Source organism: Tuber melanosporum (assembly GCF_000151645.1).
Source record: "Tuber melanosporum whole genome shotgun sequence assembly, scaffold_97, strain Mel28".
In the NCBI taxonomy this organism is placed as follows: domain Eukaryota; kingdom Fungi; phylum Ascomycota; class Pezizomycetes; order Pezizales; family Tuberaceae; genus Tuber; species Tuber melanosporum.
In genome coordinates, this window is record NW_003299147.1 from 367,049 (window position 1) to 387,476 (window position 20,428).

The 20,428-nt window shown below is 48.6% G+C and overlaps 2 protein-coding genes across 2 annotated transcripts; both read left to right on the plus strand.

The window, feature by feature from the left end:
- Window positions 1-12,939: 12,939 nt before the first annotated feature.
- On the plus strand, window positions 12,940-13,943 carry GSTUM_00012158001 (uncharacterized protein; the record flags this gene model as incomplete). Its single annotated transcript, XM_002842377.1, has 2 exons — window positions 12,940-13,696; window positions 13,753-13,943. The coding sequence occupies 2 exons, from the start codon at window positions 12,940-12,942 to the stop codon at window positions 13,941-13,943; spliced, it is 948 nt and encodes a 315-aa protein (XP_002842423.1).
- A 5,091-nt stretch (window positions 13,944-19,034) lies between these two features.
- Window positions 19,035-19,984, plus strand: GSTUM_00012159001 (uncharacterized protein; the record flags this gene model as incomplete). Its single annotated transcript, XM_002842378.1, has 2 exons — window positions 19,035-19,083; window positions 19,131-19,984. The coding sequence occupies 2 exons, from the start codon at window positions 19,035-19,037 to the stop codon at window positions 19,982-19,984; spliced, it is 903 nt and encodes a 300-aa protein (XP_002842424.1).
- Between the last annotated feature and the right edge of the window lie 444 nt (window positions 19,985-20,428).

The window sequence follows — 20,428 nt, forward strand, 5'->3', positions numbered from 1 at the left end:
AGTAACAAAAGCGCAATTGAAAATTTCCAGACACTACACAATCTCCCAGCCCCCAAGGCTATATACACCCACCGTATGATACAGGATTGCATGTTCAATTTTGACCTCGGACACTAACTACACAATTGGAGAGCAAAGGGGAAAGCGAGTCCGGGTGACAATTGGTGGTGTTGGACGGAAGTGTTTCTTGGCTGCTCACCGCATATTTCCCCTATGGCAACGACTTCACAACCCTAACCCTCATGGCGTATCAACTACTCCAACGCCCCTATGTTTGACTACCAGTTAGTCCTACACATCAAACACCACATGCAACAACACCTGCGACGATACCTGCGACGACTCCACGTGAAGGCCTTTCCCTTATCATATGGAAATACTGAATGTCCTCGGTCAGAACATACCCTCGGTCGAATCCTCTTATCCTCGGCCAAAGCAGCAGAATGGGCGGTAGCGAAATTGAACGTGAAGGAGAACACGGCATACGCTGGAAGTATGCGGAAGTGGATCAGAATGATCCAGGGAAGGATAAAAGGCAGCTTGTTTTCCCTTTGTTAGTTGTTCTCGTTCATCATCCAATCTGTCACTCTTTCCTCCGTTACCTGTATCCGGGTCATATCAGTCTTTCCCGTTTCTTATTCCCTATTGTTTTCTTCGTGAGAATATTTCTCCGGTTAGGATATCAAAATTCGATCTTTACATCTTTGCCCTGGCATTCAAGTTGAGTCAACATTGTCCAAGTCGCTGCCGTAAACCTTGTTGTTGAAAAGGTGGGACATCTGGGGAGAGAATTCGTCTCTGCCACGCTATCCACCGCTGAAAATTTCATAATCCCTCGGGCATTCGCAGGAGGGCTTATTACAATGTACTACTCATTGAACTGGCCCCCCCGGGGGGGGGCTGAACCAAATTACTGCCATCTGAGCTTGTGAGCCTTTTCATTCCAAGATGGATAGTTGGACATCAATTTCCCCTTGGCCAAACATAAGGGTGTGCCGGCCAGCTGCTCACCTCGCCATAATTTCCAGCGCTAATCAGATTTCGGGCCGGTGATACAGATACAAAGTCAGCGTATTATGCCGGAGGGCAGGGGAAAACGGAGAGGACCAAGTTGGAGTTTGCTGAGAATTCGTGGTGGAGATTGTTTTGCCGAACGCTCCTAGTACCATACTAGTGCCCATCTTAGTTAAGGAAGTAAAAAAATGTGAGCGATAGCCCAACCATTGAAAAAATGAAACCAGATAAAATCAGTAGGTTCTCTGACGGACACTGATAAATCGACGGCTGCCGATGAAGGCGGATTTGGATGTTATCCGCCAGCATATTCCTGTGTTTCTAGGAGCTGTCCGAGCATCGCCGCCTTTCAGAAGTAATGCTTGGAATAAAGTGCACAAGTACTATCCCAAAAAAACCGTTTGCACGAGGAAAGGATTGCTTTTGTAAGATTACCTAACACTACCTTTACTAAAGGCACTTGTGAGATTTTTTTTGGCGGAGTTAGTATTGGTCCGCTTCCTCTGGTGCTGATACCACATAACTCTACCAATCTGACAAGTACAGTACTGCTGAGGAGTTCCGGATGCGTAATACGGCAGCTACGGTAGGAATGACAGTCGGCTAAGCGAAATGCGGCTCTGTGGTTAGGATGCAAGGGTACTCGAGTAAATTTACTCTACAAGTTACAATTGCCGGTAACACCAGAGCGACTAATCTGGCTGCCAAGAGACTTGGCGGTGCATGATCTGAAGATCCACAGGCGCTACGAAATACTTTAGACATTGACGGATAAGCTACTGCGACATGCACGATTTTACTCTCACGACGTATCTGAGGTTTCCGTGGAGCCAGCGCGTAATCTGATGAGTGCTGGCTGCTGTGGGCTCCCCCTAATGTTGGAACCTCCGGGTGGGTAAAGTGACCTTGTTTTATGGTTGGATTTGACTTGTACTGCCAGATTTTCAAGAGCTGAAAGAATGCACTGTAGTGGGCTATGATGGGCTTACTTACTCCCGGCATATCCCCAAGATCAGTGAGATCTCCTACTGCACAAGGCTATGCTCGCGTACAACCTTCCTTCATATCTGTTGACAATCACAACCATATTCAAACCTGACTCATCAAACTCAACCCCTAACATTACGCAAATTGTAGTGCATGTGAGAGGCTCTTTCTCCCTAGCACGTTCTTCTTCTTCTTCCTTTTTTTTTTGCGGGGGGGTTGACAATTGTGGTAAAGTAAATTGTACCACACCACGGGTGGCTTTGTCGAAGGAAGCAGGAAGTCGATCACGACACTTTAAAGAGGGTTCAAAGACAGAGCGGTATTTACACTGACCAGTGAATACACAAGAGCTACAGGAAAATATTCCACGAATGAAAGTGCTCCTTTCTTATCCAAGAAAACCCACGACTCTCTCCACTTCCTCCGGAGAGGGACTTTTTTTCTTTCTTAAATAACAAATCAGAGCAACACAGAAGCCACCAATTTCCCCCCCTCGCCGCAAGTGCTCGCGCACGCAATCGATGCAAGAACAACGAAAGCCCAGAAAGACATCTACAGCACATGTCCGACAGTGCATATGCTTCGCGAACTGATTTACTCGAGCGGTTTGCTGGTGGTGCGTGAGGACTAGCTCGTTTCCCGCGAAATCCGGGGCGAAATTCAATCCAGTTTGCTATCATGGCTCACGGTAGTGTGTATTTACTAGTACTGTGCTGTTATTGTGCCTTACACCAGATTCTCTTCTTTTTCACTGGGCCAGAGCTGTATTCTGAGATGGGTGAATGGACTCGTGGTGGCCAACACTAATCTTCATCCAGCATATTGCACTGATTCTTCGTCATAAATTCTATGAAGTTTAGTTACGATATCTGGCGCTATTTGTCGTCTTCACCCCCCAACTTCCGTTGTCAGTTAGAGTTTAGTCGATGGCGGTGATGATGGTGACGGTGATGTTTGAAAGAAACATAAAACTGTGGAACTGAATTTTCTGATTTAGTGTATGATCGAGGTTCAGTGCTGCGGTCAGGGAGCTGAAGTCGTTGGGGGGGGGGGGGTTGAGACAAGTAAAGGGGCGGGTGATACGCCGAGATGACCGGGGCGTATATATGCACTGGGTGTGCGTACTTAACCTCAGGATGAGAGAAGCACACTGCGAATATAAGTTGTACAGTATGTACAATATGCACTCCGGAATGGCGATCATGCTGGGTATGGTCTACAGTAAAAAGCACTGATCGGAGGTTTGTATGGTATCACTGGAATATCATACATATCAAAAAAAAAAAAAAATGATGAGAAAAGAAAGAGGAAACAGAATCAAATCTTGTTGAGAAGTCGTTCAGCCATAGGTATATACATACACATATTCGGCGACCCCCCTAACCGCAAACTCACTTAGACAGGAAGGAGCCTTAGACAAATCGACTGTCTAAAAACGGAAGAAATGTCCAAATATACAGCGGTGAATAAACCAGTATGATAAGTCAATCGCAATCACCGTAGTTTTCCGGGAAACCAGGAGGTTTCCTACGGCCTCTAGAGCCGTCAGGGCAGGAATATTTGTTAGACCTAGGGTGCATCGCTTTGTTAGGGACTTCCGAGCTGAGAACTTTCCCAAGCGGTACTTATGCTAGTTCTATACCCCGTTCGCGCGATTTCCTGGGCCGAGTGATGTCAATAGTGGGTATGTATAGGATATCACTCTGTCTATCAGACGAAGGAGTTTTCGGACCCCTTCCCCTTCCGTTCTAGACATTCTCTTCATCTATCTCTCGCACCTTACCTTTCTGAATAATTTTCTTTATGTTATTTTGCATTCGTTTTGGTGATTATGCAGTCTTGATGACATCTTGATTATCTATATGGCGGAGCGCTAAAGTGAACCGTGTTTACTTAAGCGAATAGATACAGTGCTACCGCTAATAATGCGAGGCACTGTAAATCCCAAAGCTCATTGAGATCTCCCACATTACGACCTTCCGCCATATCTGGTGAGAAATCTTCACAGCCGCATCCGAACCCACCCAAAGCACCCACTGTGAGCTAGCTCGCAAAGCTCCGCGACCACATCTCTGCTCCAGGTCGCGCTCCCGCGTTCTAATCTACTATCAGAATAAAAATCCTTGGCAACAACACCAACGCCCCCCAGTTTCTCGAAACTCACACCTCCACTGCCACCTTACAAGTACAAGTACCCCTATTTCCTCACCCCGCCACAATCACGAAGCACACGATCCGAACGGCAAATCCCCCACCATGGGAAGTAGGGACCCAAAGTTCTGCCGTGACTTCCTTTCCATTGGCTCCAATAGTACCCCGCCACATCTGGCGCAAAGCTAACGATCCACTTTCGGGTCTTTCCAAGATTAACGGTGCTGCTTTGTGCTTTTCTCACAGCAGTTGAGCCCCAAAGAGCAAGCAACCCTGAGTAGCGGCGGGAAGGTCCGGTCGGACTCTTCACACGTTTAGCTTCGCGTAGTTTGTGCGGAAATCTTGTTTTCCGCAGAGCAGAGGAGTGTGAGAGATCGATGAATTAAGCTTAATGAGCCGCTTTGGTTCAGGGGGATTGTTACGTGTATTGGATCGGGTTGGGTGCCAATTGGTGGCATTTTACGGTAGAGTATTTTGGGTTTGTTTCTAGGGGAGGGTTTAGGAGGTGGAGATGAATCTCCTGCCCAACTAGCACGATTTTGGGAGTACAGCGAGAATATTTTGTACGACCAGGGATGTTACAAGTAATACGAGTACCTTGAAAGTACACAGTACTCAACGAGAGTAATCTACCGTACTTGACGGGATGACCGCCTGTAAGCCAGATGGGAGGGTAGGGGGCGGTGGTCATAAAAGTGTAAAATACTTTCCCCACACCGCAACGCAGGAAACAGAGAATACTTCCCCATTTCTTCCTTTTCTTTCACCCTTCTCCCCCCGAACGTGAGTTCCCTCCACCAACCTTACTCATGGCCACCTTATCCGCAATTCTCACCCTCCTAATCCTCACCGCCCTCACCCGCTCAACAACCGCCTCCAACACCCTAAGAAACGAAGTCTTCAAGCTCCCCGACTACTCCTATCTAACCATCTGTCAGCAAAACTGCATAGCCGGTGAACCCAACAATCAAGCATCCCCAACCTCCATCTTCTCCTTAACAATCTGCGAAACAAAAGCCTGCTTCTGCCCCGTGCAGAACGAGCCACAGATCGGACGGCAAGCGCAAAAGTGCCTGGAAGGAGTGAACAGTGGGGCATGCGCAACGGTAAAGGAGTACAACGGTCTGATGGCCTTCGTGGCAAAGTACTGCGGGTTCGAGTATGTCCCCGCTAGGACCGGGTTATTATTTCCGCCTTCCGCGAGCGGCGCAGCGAGTACGCCAGGGGTGACGGCGACTACTAGCTGCTGGGATACGAACGGGTACCCGGTACAGACAGTGGGATGCAGTTCTAGTAGTAAGTTTTCCCCTCACTTCTCTCTGGAAGGTGGATTGGGACTGATCTGGTTAGTGACCACGGCGACCCGGACGTCGGATCCCTACCCGACATCCACTTCTAGCAGCAGTACTCAGGAAACTGAGACGGGGCCGGGAGAAAAAGGGAAAGATGGACTGGAAACAAAAACCGGGAAGATCGTTGGATTCACGATGTTGGGGGTCTTTGTGTGCGGTGGTGGGCTCGGGTTCCTTGCCTATTATATAAAGGAAAAAGAGGACGAGGAAGACTGCTTACCACCTCCACCCGGACCAAATTACTATTGGCCCGCACCCCCGCCTCCTGTGTTCATGCCATATCGTTGAATAGTGCTTGAGCGTAACCTCGGATGTCCTGGGTTTCGCTGTCGCTGTTGGTGTATAATACGTCACTCGGAGGTGTATAGGAAGGGTTGGAGTTTTGTTATTTTTCTACTCATTTACCAAGGGCGCCAGTAGGTGGGCAACCCAGTGAGTAATAGTCTTTAATAATTTGTGTATACATGAGATAGAATATTCATATTTCATAGAGAATTTGTGCCTCCCGTCATCTTCGGAGTGAGCCGAGTAACTAAGGTGTCCAAAGCCTGCAGCGTCAATTATGGACCATCCTAGAAGGCCGAAGGAAGGAAGACTTAGTTCCATTGGAAAGAAGCAATGAGGAATCTTGCGCAGGGAAAACGACTACAGTACAGCTTAGAATTGTGTTATCAAAGTGGGCCATGTGCTGACACTACTCGCTCATTGGGGATGAGAAACCCCACCCCCGGAAGGCTGCAGGTATCCGACAATAGCAATGCAGAAAAGTGCGCCACCACCCACTGAAAAGATTGGAAACCACTGCTCCACGATATATAGAATGAGTGAACGGAAACTCCTAGAGATTGAACTCTAGCACCCTCTAACCTTTTATAAGTAGAGGTGGTACATCCCAGACCAGGTATTTGGCCTTTTCCACATTGGGAAGTCCAGTAGCTTGAGGCTGACTCGTAAGCCCACGTAGGGATATCTATGATGGCCCTGTTGCGCAAGTACACTTTTATCAGAATCCCTATGAATAGGGAGGATTGGTGGGATGGAGAGCACGGTATTTCGACGGGATATGATATGAAAAGCAAAAGGGGTGAGTAGGTGATAAAGTGAATAGAGAGGAGTATAAAATCGGCCAAGGGAGTGAGAAGGGGCGCGGTGAATTTAGTAAGATATTTCCAAGAGCTGGTGTTTTGGCGGGAGATTATGCTGGAGGAGGTTTCATACAGTACGGTATTTCCGAAGCCAATAGCGGCAGGCTGCTGCTGGTCATGAGTGATTCCCGGTGAAGTTTGATCATGCTTGATGTATGCAACGTATCATGAGTACAAGAGATATATACGATAAATCCCTGCGTGACGGGGCAGTGTTCCCCCAACCCCCATGGATGAACTATTTATCAGCCGGCAATGAAAGATCCCCTTCTGTTACTTTTAAAGATATCTGTCCCTCCAATTCTGTTTCCACTCCTAAATCCGTGATTCCACTCCCGCACCGACCCCCTCTCCCCACCAGTGGCCAAAATTAAAGACGAGTCCAAGATACCGAATAAACTCCGAAACCGACCCTCTCACTCGGAACATGATCCATTCATGTATGAATTGCCGGAAATTAACTACTCGTACGGCCCAGAAACTATGAAGCGCCATGGAAACCCCGACTCAGCACGACTCCTAATCCTCCCCAAGCATACCGGTACCTCAGAAAAGCCAGAACGAGCATCCTTCCAGACTTTAAAGACAATATATACAGAAAATGCCATCGCAAACCCCCACCGACCCCACGGAATTTATGCCCTGTCCATTGGGCCTCCGGTGTCCAGCCATGTAATTCTCTTACCGCACACTTCGGTAATACCGACAAGTCTTGTTGTGCGGTTCCCGGGGATGTGAATGTTATGGAGGCGGTTCATCCTGCTGGGAATGGCGGTGAGCGGAAAAGGTGAGTTAAGTGAGTTGGGCGGTAGATGCTTGGTTTCCCAGGGTGGGCAGGTAGGGGGTGGGGTATCTTCATGGGTATGAAGTATCATAGTTTACTAAGCACATGAGATTCAATATATTGTTGATTTCGCAGATTTTTATGGTTCCGGTGGTGGGGTGTGGCTTTTGTGATAGGTGGGTGAACGGGGCGGTTCCCGGGCGGAGAATGTAAAGTACCTGCGTGAACATTTGCTTGCTTTCTAATGAATGCTCTGGGGGTAGGCTCTTGGTCATTGAATGTCGCTTGGTAGACTCCCTTGGAGAGCCAGTCCCCCCCTGCTGTGTATTCGCTACGTAGGAAATCACCTCATCCGGTTATGTAAGCCGTAGGGAGTAAATCCGAGTGATCGCGGGCGGTTGGGTACAGTATGATACCAAGCTCTGGTGGTTAAGAATTTGTCGACCCTGTCGCTTTTATTGCGCACTAGGAATACCCAATACTCGTGCCAAGGCTGCAGCTAGCCGCCACAACCCACGAACGCTCGCCCGCTCGCGAGTGCCAGACAGCTCAACGCAATTTTGTGGCTTACCATCGTACCAGTGTGGCTCAACACCACTTTGCGGCTTGGTCTATTCTGTGACAATTGGTTTCGCGGACGTTTCTACACTAGAATAATCGTCAAACGAAAGGAAATCTTGTCACTTTGTATCAAGCAAAGGAACGGAACCGGAGTATCCAAAAAGACACTAAGCCGGAAAGTTGTTTTGAGCCACAAAGTTGCGTAGAGTCGTCGGGGCACGCTGGAGGAGTGCCTACGGTTGTGTGCCAGTGAGCGAGTTCGTGGGTTGTGGCGGCTAGCCACAACCTTGGCACGAGTATGATACCCTCTGGTTTGCAATAACCACTGGCACAACTCCCAGCGGAAGTCACGTGTGCGGAAAATCCCACAAGCCAGATTCCAGGACCCAACGAGTCAGATTTATGATAGAATTAAAGGGGGAAGAAGATGACTTCTAGCATTGTAACATGCACACTCGCCAGGATCAAAAGCCCGCTCGGAAGGTATAGTCGCAACACAGAAATTGCCCTCCCCTAGTAGCGCCCGGCGACAGGAGAGTTGTATTAATGCTATGATATCCGCTATTTGATCGAATATCACCCTGGTCCCTCTATGGGGAATAAGTATAATTCCGCAAAAGTGAGTTGTGGTGGAGCGGTTGCTTGAGCATGTGTAAAAAATATCGGGAAGGACTTTTTTGACTCTGGTGAGGAGGATAATCAGGAGAGGAAATTGGCGCACTCCCATTCATTAGGATTCCTCGGGCAAAGAGGTCAATGGAATATGGGGGAACGGTCAGGTATGTGTGATGGATTGCGTGCGCTTGCAGGATGTAGAGGTACTGGTGCCCAAGTGGCAGCTAGTACTGAAAAACAAAAAATTGTGCGGAATGGTATGTGTACTTCACAGGATGAGAACCTGCTAGTCACCAACTATCACTGATGAAACTTTCAAACTGTAAGAAAATGCCTTGCAAATGCGATCACCTTCAATCTCCAAGCTAGCTAATCAACCTCTTCACATGTAACTGGTACGGGTACTCGGTTATTGGTTTTGTTTTATGTTTTGTTTTAAGTATCGCTTTGATACTTGGTTTTGTTTTATGTTTTGTTTTAAGTATCACTTTGATACTTGATTTGTTTTAAGTATTGTTTGATACTTGGTTTTGTTTTATGTTTTGTTTTAGGTATCGTTTGATACTTGGTTTTGTTTTATGTTTTGTTTTAAGTATCACTTTGATACTTGATTTGTTTTAAGTATTGTTTGATACTTGGTTTTGTTTTATGTTTTGTTTTAAGTATCGCTTTGATACTTGGTTTGTTTTAAGTATCGTTTGATACTTGGTTTTGTTTTATGTTTTGTTTTAAGTATCGCTTTGATACTTGGTTTGTTTTAAGTATCGTTTGATACTTGGTTTTGTTTTATGTTTTGTTTTTAGTATCGCTTTGATACTTGGTTTTGTTTTATATTTTGTTTTAAGTATCGCTTTGATACTTAAGGAGTTTTACCAAAGTGTATCGATTGATACCTTTGATTAGTTTCGTTCATGCTAGACATGAACAGATTTGTGTATTTAAAGACCGCCTGTTTCTACGATAGAAAAGGCAGACTTCGACAGACAGTATTTCAATATACTTGGTTGAACGGTTACTTCTTTGTTCCCCAGTACTCCCTCGAAGCCTCCTTTAGTTCTCAGCTCTTGCCTCCTCTCTGGAAGAGCAGGCCACCTGCCAACTATTGTATCTATTACCGATAACGCGTTTAGCACCCTGCGAACATGTTACACTGCTCCCACTAACGAGGCGGATACCTTTGAGCTTCCTATACCTTCCAGTACCTATTTTGAGTGCCAAAAGGGAATTGGGGAGTGGATTGAGATGGCTGAAACATTTAGTCTGAAATCTAAGGCCAAATTCCAACAATGGGCAAAGGGAACTCAAATCTGCTTAGCTGAGGCCCAGCTTGAACAAGACTCCTACCATGCAGTTCAATCCCGCATCCGTGAGGAGGAACCGTGTCACAAAACCAAATCCCGCCGAGTTATTCAAAAAGGAGGTGTTATCACAATTGAGGCAGCCAGGATTAGAAAAAAGGAAAAATATCAGAAGCAGAAGGCTGCAGCTATCAAGAAGGCTCGAAAGAACATTCAAGCAGCTGTCAATAAGGCAAAAGCAGCTCTGCACCACTGTGGTGTAGATGCTCGTAAGGCTGAACGGGAAAGGAAGAAAAACATCTTTGAGCTACAAGCTCAAGGTAGTCATATTGCACCCGAGATGTTGGTTCTGATTCCTGATCCAGAAAAGAATCCCACCCCTGAGGACCTGGAAGCCCTTTAGCCACCTCCTGATTTACTGCAAGCCTTATTGCTACTTGAGCCGGCTGTTCTCGATACTACCACTACTGGAAAATCAATAACGCCTTGCAACTGAGGATGAATCTGAAGAATCAGATTCTAAATCTTCTACATCTTGCGACTCAATTACAAGGAATGCTGATTTTATTACCTTCAATTCAAACATGTAATTTACAAAATAATACTCATAGTTGGGTTAATTGATGCTATTCTGCCAGTCTCTTAGTTGACATATCATATTATGTAATCCTGAAAAAAAAAAAAAAACCCCGGAGCGTAACACTTGCTTTTGCGTAACGCTTGGTTTTCCCCACTATGAGGGAACCGAATAGGAGGGTAACCGGCTATTAAAACATGGATCTACTGACCGAGACATGGCAGATCAGAGTAAACAAATCGAACCAGTAGGAAAAGCACGCACATTAGAGCACCTAGGGCTCTCTGGTTTTTTTACTTCTAAAAACAAGGTTGATATTAGTGATCCATAGGGTCGATAGATGAAGGAATTCCACAGAGAATGTAGTGCTCGACACATGCTTTCTCTTGACTAATACCTTCTCTGGTGCCGAGAAACAAGTATAAAAGAACGGCGGTTTAAGAGCTGCCCGGCGATTCCTAAATACTACCCGACCCTCTAGAATGAGCTTGGTGGCCTCAAAAGTAGGTAAATGGCCAACTATTTAAAACGCTTCCTTGACGTCACAGAAGCCCCCCCGTCCTATCCGTTGGGCCCTCGCAACAAACACGCAATTGACAGTTCCCCCGCCCCTTCTGTCGTCTCCCTACTATCAATATTACGCCCCCACTGTGTGATACAGGTTTGCATTCCCACCTCCGACCTCAGCTACCAATTGCAATTGGAGAGCAAAGAGTAAATTAAGTCCCCAAATGATAAAGGGTAAGTCAGGTTAGAAGAGCATCAGCCCTTTCAGAGCTATCTGACGTAAAATTTGACAATCCCTCGGGCGACGGCAGGAAGGCTCATCGCGATGTGCTAGTCATCAAACCGATTTCTTCAGGGACACCCGACCAAGTGATCGCCATCTGAGCCTGTGAGTTTATTCATCCCAAGATGGGAAGTTGGATATCCATTTACGTTAACCGGTATTCGTAATTTCGCTAGCCCACTCTGCTAAGCCCGCCGCGGTTTAGACTGCAATTTCTGTTGAGATCTCAGATGGTGGATTTACTCGTAGAGGACTAATATGGTAGTTTAGATAGCGACAGATAGCTCACCACGATATGCACCATTTCGCTCCCACGACGCGTCCGAGGTTTCAGCATCAAGTGCATAACCTGGTGAGCGCCGGGTGCGGCAGCCTCCCGCTAACATTTGAGCTTCCCGGTGGGAGAAAAAATAACCTTGTTTTAAAGCCGGATCTAACTTCTACAGGCCGATTTCAACACCCTCAAGCGAAGAAAATTTCGCATCCCAGCCGATAACGGCATAGTGCTCGAGCACGGTATGTAGCTTTACTTGTAGTTGATAAGTTGACCGCTACGATCAGGGTCAGGGCGGGGTGGCCTTAGCAGAAGTTTAAGACCGGGGATGCATTACCGGGCACCCCCTACCGTATCCTAACTAACGGTAAAATGAGGAACAGGAAGTACTTGACCATTCATAAAGTGTTCGGATGCCTTGGCGCCAAGGTATGTCATCAAGCACCTAAACATGGAATCTTGGCGCCAAGGCATCCGAATACTTTATGAATTGTCAAGTAAAGCGCATGATCGCTGGTGGATACTATAAATAATAAAAATCCTTGGCAGCAACACTGATGTTCCCCACGTCCCAAAATTCACACCCCAGCTACCGCCACCCTAATACCTCCTATTACCTCTCACCCAATTGAACCACCCTCCCCGGCCACCAAAACCCACCACATCCGCCATACCAGTACGAGTACCCGCAAAGAACATGGCTTGGACGGCAAATTCCCCCATCGTTGCAAGCAAGGACCCTAAAGCTCTATCACTTGCTTCCCATTGGCTCCAAAGCTCACCCCGCCACATCTGGCGCAAGGCTGAACATCCACTTTCGGGGCTCCCCAAGATTACCTGTAAAGATGCTGTTTCACGCTTTTATCGCAGTACTGTATGTGTACTCGAGTAGTTGAGCCCCAAGGAGCAAGCGACCCCAAGGGGCGGCGGGAAGGTCCAGGCGCTCTCTTCACGCCACTGACTTAGCGTACGGTAGCTTAACCGGAAACCTTACTATTTTTCGCAGAGCAGAGGGGTGGGAGAAAGTGAATGAGAAAGTGAATGAATTAGGCTTAATGAGCAACCCCGGTTTAGGGGGACTGTTACGTATCATACCTTGTACGAGTACCTGTAGACTGTGTGAGCTCTTAGTAGGCGACACCCTCAGCGTGGCTTGGCTTGGCTTGCTACTGCAGTTGAATGCAGGCAGCCTTTACTGCCAAGTCTCCCCGCGCCCTGCTGAGGTTGCCGCCTCGCTGAGGGCGAACACGGTTTATTGGGTTGGGCTGGGTGCCAATTCCGTATTTTTGGTTTGTTCCCGAGGGAGGTGGTAGGATGAGAGTCCTACTTACCCCCGTACGATTTTGGTAGCGTGGCAATATTTTGTACGGCCAACGGAATCTCGGGGCTTGATGTATTACGGCTGTGCTGCTGCGGCTTTCGAAAAACCAACATATCCGGGGAATGCTAGTATGGTACTTCGGAAGTACTCGATGGGAGTACAGTATAGTAGAGTGCCTGGCGGGAAGACTGCTGGAATGACAGATGGGAGAGCACGGGGCGGTGGTCATAAAACTATAAAATACTTTCCCCACACCGCAACGCAAGAAGGCGAGAAGACTTCTTCCCCATTTCTCCCTTTTCCCCACCCCACAAACCAGCTAATAGCGACACCAACAGTGATGGCCACCTTATGCGCAATTCTCACCCTCCTAATCCTCACCGTCCTCACCCCCTCGACGACCGCCTCCAACATCCTAAGTAACGAAGTCCTCAAGCTCCCCGACTACCCCTACCTAACCTCCTGCCAGCAAAAATGCGCAGCCGGCGAGGCCAACAACCAAGCATCCCCAACCTCCATCTTCTCCCTAACAATCTGCGAGACAAAAGCCTGCTTCTGCCCAGCACAGAACGAGCCACAGATCGGACGGCAAGCGCAAAACTGCCTAGAAGGGGTGAGCGGTGGGGTATGCGCAACGGCGAAGGAGTACAACGGCCTGATGGCCTTCGTGGCAAAGTACTGCGGGTTCGAGTACGTCCCCACTACGACCGGGTTATCATTTGCGCCTTCGGGGAGCGGCGCGACGAGTACGCAGGGGGCGACGGCCACCGCTAGCTGCTGGGATACAAACGGATACCCGGTAGAGACGGAGGGGTGCAGTTCTAGTAGTACGTTCTCTCCTCATCTTCTCTGTGGAATGGCGGATTGGGACTGATCTGGCCAGTGACCACGGCGACCCGGACGTCGGACCCCTACCCGACATCCACTTCTAGCGGCAGTCCTCAGGAAACCCGGACACTATTGGATGGAAAAAACGCATTCACAATTGGGATAATCACCGGATTCTCGATATTAGGGATCGTCGGGTGCGCTCTTTTGTTGCGGGGGCATATTCGCCGTAGAAGGGCAAGCTGAACACTACTCACTCTCCCCATCCAGAACAGATTACTTTCCCCCCACACACCCGCCCGCTGTGGAGGTATATCGTTGAATAGCGCTTGGGTGTAATTTTGGATGTCCCGGGTTTTGCTGTTGCCGCTGATGCGCAATACGTGACTCGGAGGTGTGTAGGAGGAGTTATAGTTAGGTTCCTTTTCTAGCAAATTATAAGGGTGCGGAGAGGGGAGGGGGTAACCTGGTGTGTGGTAATTTTTGAGGATTAGTATGTATGTGAGATAGAACATTTATCTTTCATAGGGAATTTATGTTTTCCGTCGTATCCGGAGTGAGCTGAGGCTACGAAGGAGTCTAAAGTCTGCAGCTCTAACTATGGGCTATTCCCTATGGCTAAAGGGTAGGAAGACTTGCTTCCCTTTAATCAAAATCTCTTTGTGGATAGAGGGGTTAGTGGTACGGGGGGTTTGACATTGTCGAGCCAGGTATGAATTTCAACAAGATGAGAAAGGAGGGGGGGGGAGATAAGTAGGTGATAAAGTACATAGAGCGGAGTATAAAATCGGCAGTAGGGGAGAGATGAAGTAGGGTAAATTTGGTGGGAATATTTCCAGGAGCAGATTGATGTCTTGGTGGGAGGGATATGCTGGGGGCGTTACTAAGAAGTTCATAGGGGCTAGAAGCGAGTGATTTTTAGTGATGTGTATTCAACCTAGATGTACGATATGAGACATATAAGTGAAAGAAACGGGTAATGATGATAGTAATATTATCATATGATATATCTCAGTGACGTGTGGTATAGCCTCCTCCCAACCCTCGTCATTGATCTGCGCATTGGACAGCAGTGAAACATCCTCCCCTCATCTTGATTCTATTGTACCTGTTCCTCCAATCCCCTGTCCGGAAAGAGGGTCTCAAGCCCGAAATCTCTACCTCACTCCCACACCAACCCCATCTCGCCGCCAGTGACCACATTCAAATAAGCGTCCAAGACACCCAATAAACTCCGAAGCCAACCCCCTCACCCCCAAACATAATCCATTCATGAACGAATTGCAGGAAGTTAACCACTTGAATTATCCGAAAGTTAAATAACCCGGTGCAAACCTGTAACTAATCATCACTCATCACAACTCCTACTCTTCCACAATCACACATTATCAAAGCACAACGAATATTCTTCCGGACTTGGTTTTTTTTTTTTTCTAAAAAAAAAAAAGGATAGAAAATGCCATCACAAACCCCCGCCAACGACCGCGAAGTTTATGCCTTGCCTATTGGGCCCCCGGGATCTAACCAGGTCATTGTCTTACCGCCCACCTGGGTGATCCCGACGAATCTTGTTGCGCCGCTGGTTCTCGGAGACGTGATTGTTATTGAGGCGGTTCATCCTGATGAGAAGGGTGGTGAGGAGAAAAAGTGAATTTAGTGGGAGGTAAGTGGTCCTCGGCTCCCGAGAATTGGTGGGTGGGGGTGGGGTATCTTCATGGGGATGAGATATCATAGTTTATTTAATACATGAGGTTTAATCCATTGTCGATTTTGGAGTTTTGGTTCCGGTACTAGGATGTGACCTTTGTGAGATGTGGGTGAATGGTAGGCTCCCTTGGAGAGGCAGTCCCCCGCTGTGTGTTTGCTATGTAAGAAATCACCTCATCAGTTTATGTAGGCCCCGGGGAGTATGATACCAAGCCCTGGTAGGTTGAGGATTTGTGAACACTCCTTGACCCTGTCGCTTTTACCGCGCACTTGGAATACCCAATTCCCTCTGGTTCGCAATAACCATATGATACTCCCAACCTCTAGCTGAAGTTACTTGTACGAGAAATCCCATCAGACACATTCCAAGACACAACGCGCCAAGCTTATGACAGGATCGATGAGGAGATGACTTCTAGCATCATACTGTGCATATTAGCCAAAATCAAAAGCCAGTCGAGAAGGTTTATTCGCAACAAAGAAATAACTTACCCCTGGCAGCCCCGAGGACAGGAGAATTGTATTGATACTTTACCATCTCAGATTAAATATCCCCCGGGTGCCTCTCCAGGGAGTAAGTGTAATTCCCACAAGTGGGTTGTGGTGGAGCGGTTGCTTGAACATAGGTGAAAAAAAGGTCAGGAAGGACTTTTTCTGACTCTGGCGTGGTGGATAATCGGGGGAGGAAATTAGTGCACTTTTTTATTCATTACCGTAGGATTCCTCGGGGAAAGAGGTCCATGGAATAGGGGTGCTCGGGTGTGCATGATAGATCGCGTGCGCTTGCATAATGTAGGGTACCGGCGCCCGAGTGTCAGCTACGGTACTCAAGCTATGCGCGGGGGGGGGGTTATCCGTACCGGCACATGTCCCCTCCCTCCCTCCCTCCTGGCTAAGCGGGCCTTCATATGATAACAGGATATTTTTTTGTGTTTATTTATTTATTTATTTTAAATGACACTTTCACCATTCCAATCCCAATACCTCAGAATTTCTCACTCTTCTCCCTCTCTCGGAAGCGAGAGTATTGTATCTCTTCTGGTCTTGTGGGGCCGGCGGGTCCTTCACCGTTTTCCCTGGGCACCGGGGCAACAGCCACCTCTTGCTCCCTGCTGCTCAATCAGCAAGAGTCTTATCGGGCTCGCCACGGTTCTCGGAGTCGAATTCTGGGATGCTGGTCATGAACATGTGAAATATACGGCTTTGGGTCAATGATGAAGGTGTGGGTGATTTTGTTTTCCTTTGCAGAGGATTACGGTGCTGAAGGTTCTTGGCCATTCTTGGGTCATGGTAGTGTGCGCACCAAGTGGGATTTCGTTGTATTATATTTACGGTAGTCAAGCGCTACTGTATCGTGGTACAGTACAGAGACAGTAGTACGGTACTCTACTATTATAGCAACAAACCCCAGGGATTTCTCATGCTAGATTCGATTCTCGGCTACAGTAGAAAGGGTTACTGTGTTAGAAATGGTTATTATCACAGTGTAAGACCCCGGCGCCAAAAAGGGGTCAGGTCTATGCTATTCCTGTCTTGACTCCCGGACAAGTAAATTTACGTACTGGACCCGATTGGTACTGTACTAGTACTGTACTCGTATTGGTTTTCGTGGTACTGTACAAGGATAATGCAGTAAGCTGGGTTTGGTAAGGATTGCTCGGGAATCCATCCTTGTGTCACGGCTCCTTTTGGGCCTCATGAACCACCACAAAGCCACCAAACCCTGCCATAGCGCCACCGAAACAATTCTCGGAATTAGGGGTCGGCTTGGCCTCGATTGGTGGCTTTTGACACCTCACCGCTTGTCCCCTCAACAAATACCCATGCATGGCACACGGGCCGACGGGGGAGAGAAATCTGGCTTCAAAACCTCAAAATCGTCACCAAATTTTTGATGCAATTGAATAAGGGAATGGGCCGATCACGAGAGAGACAATTCACAGTCCACGCTATCAAAGCTTAACTGAGATAAGGTGAACACAAACAAGCGAGGTTAGCCCAATTAAGCAGGGATCGCCCGGAATAAACCGCATGAGGGGTCGCACAGCTTGGCTGTATCACCAATACTGCCCCCTGGTGGAACGCCATTTTCAGCCTCACGGTGTTTATAACTCCGCATCCGCCCACCACCTTCGCACACGAAGGGTATTCGAGTACAAGCACAGTACCGTGGTTCGATTATCGAAAGAATCATTCATGGCATACAATCAATCACCGAATCCTCCGCACGGATGGGCTAACCCTGGCGCACCGCCAGCGATCAATACCAACACTGGATATCCCCCTGGGAACCAGCAGCAATCGTATCAGGCTCCCCAGTTTTCACCTCCCCCGCCAGTGTCGCCGGATAAGAACGGTGGAAATATGATAAAAACTCTCAACCTTTTCTCCACGAAGCCGTCCTACACACCTGTTTCGAACATGGGCGCCACTACGCTGACTAGCCCGGTTGTGGGACCTTCGGGGGGTTACATTCCCCCGCAGACGTTTGGCACGACCGGCGCTGGGCCAGCACCTCCGCAGACGGTTTATAACAGCAACCCGATACCAACCTACTCTCCCTCGACCGGAGGGCCCGCTGGATACCAGCCGGTAAATCCTCCGACCCAGCAATACCCTGCTGTGCCGCTACCGGGACAATATGGTACGAATCAGCCGCCAGTTGTACCAGGACAGCAGCAGCAGCAGCAGCAGCAGCAACCGCTGCAAAGTCCTCAACTCCAGCAGCACCCTCAACCGCAACATCAACAGCCACAGCTGCAGCAGCCTCAGCACCACCAATCACAACAGCAGCAGTACCAGCAGCCGCAACAGAACCAGCATCAGCAACCACAGCAACACCAGCAGCCGCAACAGAATCAGAACCAGCACCATCACCAACAGCCGCAACAAAACTATCCCCAAAACCCCCCACTGGCCCATCCCCATCCGCAACATCAAAGCTCCCAAGGGTTCAATCCCACCCCTCCTAGTGGTTCCCCTGCTCCTCCACCATATACACCACCGCAAAACGGCTACGGACCGGGAGCGGACAAACCTACAATTCAATCACACCTTGCCAATGTGCTGGCCCATCCGACATCCCACAACCCGGGCCAGCAATACAACAACCATCCTTCGACTTCGAATCAACATCCAACGACACAAACCCCATCAAATATCGGGCACACTGCTCAAAATGGTCGCCCGCCAAATCAGGCACCTCAGGGAAATTCACCTGCCCCAACCTCAGGGCCCCCAGGCCAGCAATACGACAACAATAACAACAACAACAACAACCCTCCTTCGACCTCGAATCAACATCCAATGACACAAACCCCATCAGATATCGGGCACACTGCTCAAAATGGTGGCCCTCTAAACCAGGCACCTCAGGGAAATGCACCTGCCCCAACCTCAGGGTCGCCAGCAGTAATGAATAATGCGGAACCAGATGCCCAGTATTGGCATGCACTTGTTGAAGATTCCAAATTACCCATGGGACCAAACCCTGCCATGCGATCCTTGTTCCGGGGTATTGCGGCGTGTATAGTGAGTATGATTTCTCGGTTTCCCGGAAAATGCTAATAATCGCAGAGCAAAGAATGCCTCGTCGATCATTCGCCGCCCTGTATTCTTTCGCCAACCAAGATGTCAATGTACTATGCGACGCTGTTGACCTATAGTGATCGTCAAACAAGTATGTTTTAGCTCCGGATCCGGCTCTGGCGAAGCTAACATCCGCAGAATTGTTCTCGAAAGCGCGAACCCATCCCAGTATCCTTGCAGACCTCTACAACAAGCTCAATTGTCAATACCTTCTGATACCACATCCCATCGGCGACGGAAAACGCCGACCCCCGCTGCCAGCATTGACAATCGATGGCTTCGAGCATTGGATGCTCATACAAGTTCTGCTGAACCCGGATGAAGAATACCAGCGTCTAACAGCTTTCCTCCGAGCTCAGAATCGCGTCGTAATCGATTCGGCGACACAACGACCCGTACCAACGACCTCGATCCCCCGTTCGGCATTGCCAGCAGCCCCGAGCGACTGGGTCGTCAAGCGCTACGCAGGTCTTCTCGAGAAAGCCCTCAACTCCACCGTCGGCCGTGCCGAAGAGATAGAGGAAGTGCCAGACATCGAAGGCACTCGGAAAGAACTCGCATACTTCAAGCAAAGATCCACCGAGACGCAATCAGAAACCCACAAAACACAAGCGGAGCTAGTGAGCACGCGGAAAGAACTGGGCTGGATAAAGACGAAACTGACGGGTGCACAATCCGAGGAGGAATCCACACGTAAACGGCTAGCGGAGAGGGACGGAGAGATAGAATGGCTGAAGAAGAGGCTGGCAGAGACGCAAGCGGAACTGGACAGTTCAAAGAATGAAGTGGAGGGATTGAGGAGGTTGAATTCTGCTAGGAGTGGGAGCGTCTCCTCGGTCAGTTCCGCCGGGACACCTTACCCTACTGGCGGGGGCGCGCAGGGCACCAGGCCGCCGTATCCTGTTGGTGCAACACCGTTGTCCCCGGCCGGGGCTCCGGCGCCGTCGCAGGGCGCACCCTATTACCGGCAGCAGTATCGGCCGTCGACATGACGTGCACGCCTTGCCGCCTAATTGCTGTTTCAACTGGAGGGAATTCCTCACTTTTTAGCCCGCGGGTGTTTTCATGTATCGAGTCCACGGTAGTTATATATAATATTATATCCTTGGTTGTTGGAAGGTTCTCTTGGTGTAGTCGTGATCGCTTGTCCCTTATCCCGCCTCCGACTCACTGAATGTTCAGGCCAGGTCGGCGATACAAGGATAAATAAATGATTATTGAAACTGAATACTGAATCAACCCGTAGACATTACGTGATGAACAGTTACTCGTACACGCAATCGGAGCAATGGGATCATATATTCTCACTCGTTACAATATAGTACCAAATCGTCGACACCCGGGTTTTCTCTATCGTACCCTCCCACACACTTGTTCGAGTTCCCCACTCTCTGGTTCTGATAAGGCAGCGGGGACGCTACCATATTACCCCACCA